The 8,835-nt window shown below is 43.3% G+C and overlaps 1 protein-coding gene across 1 annotated transcript in view; it reads left to right on the forward strand.

Moving 5' to 3' along the window:
• The first annotated feature begins 3,900 nt into the window (after window positions 1–3,900).
• Window positions 3,901–8,835, forward strand: part of LOC137423261 (myoblast determination protein 1 homolog) — a 9,638-nt gene continuing 4,703 nt past the window's right edge. The window contains exons 1-2 of the mRNA XM_068110199.2: window positions 3,901–4,783; window positions 6,628–6,700. Of these exons, the coding sequence (XP_067966300.1) occupies window positions 4,283–4,783; window positions 6,628–6,700 (574 nt within the window). The 5' untranslated portion in view covers window positions 3,901–4,282. The remainder of the gene's footprint in view (window positions 4,784–6,627; window positions 6,701–8,835) is intronic.

Here is an 8,835-nt window from a genome sequence, read left to right on the forward strand (position 1 = left end):
AGCATCTTGCGGTCTGCTCTCGGGCTGAACTTGCTGGCGCGGCCTGGCCTGAACAAGTTGGCAGTTGTTTGGAATCTTCTCCACTTGTATATGATCTTCCGGACAGTCGAATGATTGATTTCAAATTGTTTGGAGATCTTTTTAAATCCCTTCCCAGACTCGTAAGCATCTATAACCTTTTTTCTGAAGGCCTCAGAGAGCTCTTTTGATCTAGGCATGGTGACGCCGCACACTTCAACAACAAAGAGCAAACCAAACTAAATGTCTGAGGTTTAAATAAGACAGGTTCCTCCAAGATCCTCTCTAACGATGTTATAATAATTTGCACCTGAGCTGGTGCACCTGATTCAAATTTTAAGTATTTGAAGTAGTGATAAATGTAGGGGTGTACTTACCTTTTCCACATGCGAAATTTGCATTTATGTTTATTTAAATTATACAATGGACTAGAAAATGTAAATGTTTCATGATATTTGTTATATTATATCACCTTTATCTATCAATATTGTTGAGATGAAGATCAAATAGCTGTATGTTGAAATATGTTGAAAAAGTCAAAACTTTACATGGGGTGTACTTACTTTTTCACGTGACTGTATATCGGTGACTATGTAGGTCTCCCTGTCACTGTATGAATACGGGGTCATTTAGTGGTTTACTTTACTCTTACTGCATTAAGACTATTATTACACCAGAATTCCAGCAAAGGCTCAACAGTTTGCGAGATCAAGGAAGATCAATTCCCCATTAATCTGGATATCTTAGCATCCTCTTCTGTTTCGCCTGTTTTCATCGGATCACAAGACCTATCAGCTGACGGTTGTTTTGCGTGAGAAGTACAGATGCACCCCCAAAATGAACTGGGAAGCAATGGCATTACTATACTGTGCTTTAGGTCTATTGTGTAGGAATCCTGAAAAGGCACCACAATTACCGAGGAGTTGCCTGAGCTGGGTTTGATTCCCGACCCGACGTTAAACTCTCGAATTAGGAAGAGCGTCGTCATCAAAAAGTTTGTCGACCCTCGGATGGACGTTAAGCCGGATGTTCTGTCTGCTATAGTATTATTTGGTGTACGTTAAATATCCCACGGTGTCTTTTAAACAAGAGTTGGCGCCGGAAGCCTGGAACAAATTACAAATTCCTGTCCTATAATGTGGAAGTCAAGTAATCCAGTCTTCTTGGATATACCCCTTGATGGTGACAGATCCCACTCTCATAAACAAATTATTTGTAATAGTAATAGATGTGCGTTTAGAACCTGATTTCTCAGCACAATGAGTCATCGTTTTAGATGGGAATCCGAAAACGATCAACTCACACCATGATGTGTTCAAATTGGCAAATTTATTGGAAGTACAGACCTGGTGGCAAATCTCTATTTATAGTCTTACATTTACATTTTGTTAAATTGCTGCTCATTGGTCAATGTGACAACATTTGTCATCATGTATCCAATCAAAGCCGGCTTTACACATATACCAACCTAATGATCCCTTCGTTCTGTTTTTCACTTAATGATAATTTCTGCGATTGTGACTTTCCTCCTAATCAAAATCCTTTGATTGAGACAAAAGGGCATCAATAAATAACCCCTGTATTACATATTAATAAAAAAACTTCAGTTGTCAAAAACTGAATTTGCAAAGATCAAGTTGCAAAGAAACACCAATAATATAATCAGCAAATACAACTATGAAGAATATCGAATCGTTAATGAAACGATGTATCGGTATCGGAGCGACTTTTATAAAGCCACGTGGTGTCTGGGACACCATTGATCCACAATGTGTAGGGCCACCGAAGCTTTGTGTCGGCAATTGTCCGTGTCCGTAAAATGTTTGTTCCAAATGTACGCATCGTTGTATTTGTATATTATACCTGTCGCACGTTAATACCCAAAAGGACGACTTTAAAACCAATACCGGGGGCAGATTTTGTTGCTGTTGCCATGCTTTAAAAGAAAAACGGGGATGGGGTTGGATATTGTAATGGGCTCCTTTTGTCCGTCCGTCCGTCCGCCTGTCTGTCATGCTATCTCCTAAATAGTTTTGCAGAAATTCACCAAACTTGGTAGTTGTGATCAACACATGGCACAAAGGTGCACGAGTAGTATAATTTTTGTTCCCAGTCCCTGGGAACTTGGGTGGGGTCAAAAGGTCAAATACCAAAAAAGACAATTACGGGATGTATTTATCAATATTTTTTATCAATGTATTTATGTGTATTTGTATTTTTTATATGTATATGTTTATGTATATTTATATGTATATGTATTTATCAATATTTATCAACAAGTATTTAGCAAATTTATCAATATCAATATTTATCAAAAAAGACAAAAGACAATTAAGACATTTTTAAATGAAACTTTGTATATGTAATCAGCATTGGGGGAGGCATGAAATATGTAATGATTTGTTGCATTTGACCCCTGGTTCATGCCCCAGGGGGTAGGAACTTGGGGTCGCAGTGGTCAAAATGTAAAATCGTTTTTAACTAAAAATTTGATTTTGGGTCATTCCTGGTGGAACTTTTTGCATGACCGACTGGTTCATAAATCGATGTAAAGCATAAAACAAAGGGTCATGGCATGGCATGAACACATGAGTTTAGTCATTCGTATTACCCTATGATGAATCATTACAACATTTCTAATTATGAATGATTAGAGTTATTGATAAGTGGTTTTATGAATGGCAAAAACAAAGAAGGAAAAGTAAGAGGAAGAGATAGATTGGACGACGATTGAAAAAGATGCACAAACAGATGGAGTCAAATTTGAACTCTGATGCCATCTCCTGCAAGAGGCTCATCATTGGAGCTTAGTGGGGTTATTAGTCCCCTACCGGTGTACACCGGAGGGGACTATAGGTTTGCACTCCATCTCTCCATGTGTCAGTCTTTCAGTCTGTCCGTCCGTCACGCAAAGAACAGTTTTCCGGACTTTTTTCTAAACTCTTCATGCTAATGATTTCAAACTTGGCACATGGTTTCCTCACGATAAGTTACAGATCAAGTTCGAACTTCACGACGTTTCGATCATTTTTGAAAAAGTTATGGCACTTTGAACTTTGGTAATTTCCCCAACAGTTTTCTGGACGACAGACTGCCGGTAGGGGACATGTATTGCAGTGCAATACTCAGAATGCTTATTGAACTTGTTATAGCCCAAGACCCCAAACGAAGCCAAGAAGGTAGGTAGTAAGATCTAGTCTTGACTGATACAGGGATTTTATAGTTTTTTTTTTAGAATTGATCCCACAATGCAATGCTCCTATTTGGGACTATTCAAGTCAACGGTATTAATTTTGAGATAATTCAGACAGTAATTGAATCAGGCCATCTACGTGAACAGGTGTAGGTGGTAATGTCCATGTAGAGATGAAGGCAGGTAAAACAAATCACCCACCTGCTCATTGCTTCTGGTATTTTGGAAATGAAGTTTCACTTACCAGTTAATGATCATTCCAAAAGTTTCACGGTAATGATATCGTTTATTTGAAGAATTATCAATCGCCCAACCTCGTGCATATTTCACCCCTAGATTTGGGACCATCAAGACCAACGGCCAAACGTGGACACCATAAACAAGCAGCACACTAGGTGGTAATTTATATCAAAATATGGAACACTTAAATGGCTTTCCCACTCCAAAGTGCTTATTTTTAGGCTTTCAAGGTGTCATCCCCCATGACACACCTTCAACCCTTGCCAATGACCTCAATTGTCTGAAATGGTCTTATTTCCTTTTTTTTGGTGCGTTGTCCCAAAGATAGATTGATCAACGTAAGTCTCCAGCTATGTAGATTCGAGTCATGCGCCAAATTGATGCACAGACACATTTTGGTTCTCAACAAGTAGAAAAGTGAATAACTTGGGGATGTGCTCACCTTCGATGCGGATAATATTTTTAGCATCGACAAGAGCACTTGTGCAGGGCTTGTGCGTCATGGTCCCGGGTGCCGTGTGGGAGGGGATGTGGAGAGAAATCGTGATTGGAGCAGATGGAGAAGGTGGAGATGATTGGAGGAGATGTGAACAGAGGGGGGTGATCGAAGGGGACCAGGCACCTCCCAAAACGTTCCGAGGTTCGGCGGAAGGCGCGTCGACCTTTACTTTAAAGCGCGGATATATAAAGTGCATTATGTTAAACACCGTTTAGGCATCTCCAAGTTGCCAAAATTCCAGGGCGCTTCCCAGGGAGCGCCCGGACCACGGGCACGGCACCTGGCCGAGCGCCTCTTCAAGCACCAAGCAAAGGGAAGACCCTTCTCGAAACATGGAACTCCTCGAAGGCAGCGCCGGACACTTCTCCGACGCTGAGAATTTTTACCGCGATTCGTGCTTCGCATACAGCGATATGGACTTTCTTGACGACATCGATCCACGACTCGGCAGCCCTGGCTGTCCGCGGGACGACCTGTCTCCCCAAGGAGACGAGCACGTGCGCGCGCCACACGGTCAGCACGGTCCGGGACCGTGTCTCCTCTGGGCGTGCAAAGCGTGCAAGCGCAAGACCAGCAGCACGGACAGGAGAAAGGCGGCGACGATGCGGGAACGGCGGCGTCTGCGGAAGGTGAACGAAGCCTTCGAAACGCTCAAACGGTGTACGTCCGCGAACCCAAGCCAGCGGCTGCCCAAGGTCGAGATTCTGCGCAATGCCATCCGTTATATCGAGGGTCTTCAGCGACTGTTGCGGCAGCAGGGGGACGGCGTGGACGCGGCCGGAGACCTTTACGGGGACGCGGGTTCCCCACGGGATGAACCCGGAGCGAGTCTGGTGAGAGCACGAGCACCTGGGTTGTGGGTGGGATGCGGGACTTAGGGGGTGGAAGGAGAGGGTGGTACACCACACGACCCCAGAACAGCCGTTCTTTTTAACGCAAACGATCCGGTGGTTTCACCCCAGACACCTTCGTTCAGGATAAACACAAGTTTTACAACGTCGGTCGTTAATGCGTCACGGGTGTCATAATATTGATGATGCGTAAGGGTGACGTCAGAAGAATTAGACGAAAAAGATCAGTTATTTGATCTTAATAAAATAAGGAAAAAAATGGTATATAATTTTGCACATGTTCATTTCATTTGCTTCTTCGACACAAAGTTATCCAAGATAATAAATGTGGTGACCCGCCGCCTCATCTCCAGATAACTTTTAAAATAAAGGAAGATGCGGTCTTCGGAGAGCACGTGGCACGTGGGCCAATAAAAAGGTCCCGGGACGGAATTCTGGAGACGCAAAAAACCGTGTGACTTGAGGGTCAATAAAAAGGTCTACAGACGGAATTCTGGAGCCGCCGGAAAACGTGACGCGTGGGCCAATAAAAAGGTCTATGGACGGGATTCTGGAAACGCCAAAAACCGTGTGACTTGTGGGCCAATAAAAAGGTCTACGGACGGAATTCTGAAGATGCCAAAAAACGTGACACATGGGCCACGAATAAGGTCTATAGACGGAATTCTGAAGATGCCAAAAAACGTGACACGTGGGCCAATAAAAAATGTCTACGGACGGAATTCTGGATACACCAAAAAAACGTGACACGTGGATCAATAAAAAGGTCTATGGACGAAATTCTGGAGACGTCAAAAAACGTGACACATGGGTCAATAAAAAGGTCTACGGACGGAATTCTGGAGACACCTTGAAAAGTGACACATGGGCCAATAAAAAGGTCGATGAACGGAATTCTGGAGACGCCTTAAAAAGTGACACATGGGCCAATAAAAAGGTCTACGGACGGAATTCTGGAGACGCCAAAACCGTGTGACTTGTGGGCCAATAAAAAGGTCTACGGAAGGAATTCTGGAGACGCCAAAAACCGTGTGACTTGTGGGCCAATAAAAAGGTCTACGGACGGAATTCTGAAGACACCGAAAAACGTCCTCAACAAAAACCTGGAGACGTTTGGCCCATTGTGAGTATGTCGTTGGTAGACCTTTTTGAGCACCCCTCATATTGTATTCTGTAAGAGGCTCGCGTCTAGTCCCAACTGTTATTATTAATAATGAGGGAGACCTTCTGATCCGAACGTCGCCCAAACTCGAGACGTTCGTTGCTCTTGCTATCGACGACGATGCCAGCGCTGACGTCATTTTACATTCATATTATTTTCCTTGTTGCAAAAGGATTTTGATCATTTTTAGCATGAAAAACGTTGCGATTATCTCGGTTTTTCGAGTGCAAGTTGGTTGTATGTACCGTCGGATATAGTTACATATGACGTTCCGTCACTGCATCTTTGGGTGGTGGACGCGAGACCCCATGGAAAGCACAATTTACCAATGCCCCCGTTCTGCCTTTTAAATGGGCTCGTTTGCCCGGGGGTCGCCAGCGCGAAACACCGGATGGTCCGTCACCTCTACCGTCCGCTCCTGCCGGGCCGTGCGCTCGGCCACCCGTGCGCGCCAAAGCTTTTACAGCCGCCGAGAGCCGCCCTGCCCGCGTTCCCACGGCGCGACGGGAGTCTGCGGGGTGCTCTGCAGGGAGCCACGAACTCGTGCTTTGTCCGCCGATTTCTTCATAACCTCGGGACTATCCCCGACGGGTATTGCAATTGTTCGTCATGCCGATGATGATGATACGGTGTGTGTTGACCTTGTCCCACGTGCTTTCGCCAGGCGGACTGCGGGAGGATCTCCTTTGCTCGAATCGGTTCGGAATTCCAAGGACATTTCAATCCAGAATCTCATGGTAAGTGTGTACGTAATATAATTTTTTTCTTTTTTCTGGAAGGTTCACTTCGCTGCGCCTGGATGGGTTTGAGGGTTGTGGTGTAGCGGCTAAAACCCGAATCCTATCCAGGTTCCTCCTGATGACTCCATCTTTGCTCTTTACTATTTCTTTTTTGGTTCCTCCTGATGCCTCCATCTTTGCTCTTTACTATTTTTTTGGGTCCTCCTGATGACTCCATCTTTGCTCCTTACTATTTTTTTGGGGTTCCTCCTGATGACTCCATCTTTGCTCTTTACTATTTCTTTTTTGGTTCCTCCTGATGCCTCCATCAGGTTCCTCCTGATGACTCCATCTTTGCTCTTTACTATTTCTTTTTTGGTTCCTCCTGATGCCTCCATCTTGCTCTTTACGATTTTTTTTGGTTCCTCCTGATGACTCCTCCATCTTTGCTCTTTACTATTTTTTTGGGGTTCCTCCTGATGACTCCATCTTTGCTCTTTACTATTTCTTTTTTGGTTCCTCCTGATGCCTCCATCTTTGCTCTTAACTATTTTTTTGGGTTCCTCCTGATGACTCCTCCATCTTTGCTCTTTACTATTTTTTTTGGTTCCTCCTGATGACTCCATCTTTGCTCTTTACTATTTTTTTTGGTTCCTCCTCATGACTCCATCTTTGCACTTTACTATTTTTTTGGGTTCCTCCTGATGACTCCTCCATCTTTGCTCTTTACTATTTTTTTGGGGTTCCTCCTGATGACTCCATCTTTGCTCTTTACTATTTCTTTTTTGGTTCCTCCTGATGCCTCCATCTTTGCTCTTTACTATTTTTTTGGGTTCCTCCTGATGACTCCTCCATCTTTGCTCTTTACTATTTTTTTGGGGTTCCTCCTGATGACTCCATCTTTGCTCTTTACTATTTCTTTTTTGGATCCTCCTGATGCCTCCATCTTTGCTCTTAACTATTTTTTTGGTTCCTCCTGATGACTTCTCCATCTTTGCTCTTTACTATTTTTTGGGGGTTCCTCCTGATGACTCCATCTTTGCTCTTTACTATTTCTTTTTTGGTTCCTCCTGATGACTCCATCTTTGCTCTTTACTATTTTTTGGGGTTCCTCCTGATGACTCCATCTTTGCTCTTTACTATTTTATTTTGGTTCCTCCTGATGACTCCATCTTTGCTCTTTACTGTTTTTTTGGTTCCTCCTGCTGACTCCATCTTTGCTCTTTACTTTTTTTTGGGGGGTTCCTCCTGATGACTCCATCTTTGCTCTTTACTATTTCTTTTTTGGTTCCTCCTGATGACTCCATCTTTGCTCTTTACTTTTTTTTGGGGGGTTCCTCCTGATGACTCCATCTTTGCTCTTTACTATTTCTTTTTTGGTTCCTCCTGATGACTCCATCTTTGCTCTATACTATTTTTGGGGGTTCCTCCTGAAGACTCCATCTTTGCTCTTTACTATTTTTTTGGGTTCCTCCTGATGACTCCATCTTTGCTCTTTACTTTTTTTTTGGTTCCTCCTGATGACTCCATCTTTGCTCTTTACTGTTTTTTTGGTTCCTCCTGCTGACTCCATCTTTGCTCTTTACTATTTTTTTGGGGTTCCTCCTGATGACTCCATCTTTGCTCTTTACTATTTTTTTGGTTCCTTCTGATGACTCCATCTTTGCTCTTTACTGTTTTTTTGGTTCCTCCTGCTGACTCCATCTTTGCTCTTTACTATTTTTTTGGGGTTCCTCCTGATGACTCCATCTTTGCTCTTTACTATTTTTTTGGGGTTCCTCCTGATGACTCCATCTTTGCTCTTTACTATTTCTTTTTTGGTTCCTCCTGATGCCTCCATCTTTGCTCTTAACTATTTTTTTTGGTTCCTCCTGATGACTCCTCCATCTTTCCTCTTTACTATTTCTTTTTTTGGTTCCTCCTGATGACTCCATCTTTGCTCTTGACTATTTCTTTTTTGGTTCCTCCTGATGACTCCATCTTTGCTCTTTACTGTTTTTTTGGTCCTCCTGCTGACTCCATCTTTGCTCTTTACTTTTTTTGGGGGGGTTCCTCCTGATGACTCCATCTTTGCTCTTTACTATTTCTTTTTTGGTTCCTCCTGATGACTCCATCTTTGCTCTTTACTATTTTTGGGGGTTCCTCCTGAAGAC

The sequence above is a fragment of the Myxine glutinosa genome, chromosome 3 (assembly GCF_964187855.1).
Source record: "Myxine glutinosa chromosome 3, kmMyxGlut1.1, whole genome shotgun sequence".
In the NCBI taxonomy this organism is placed as follows: domain Eukaryota; kingdom Metazoa; phylum Chordata; class Myxini; order Myxiniformes; family Myxinidae; genus Myxine; species Myxine glutinosa.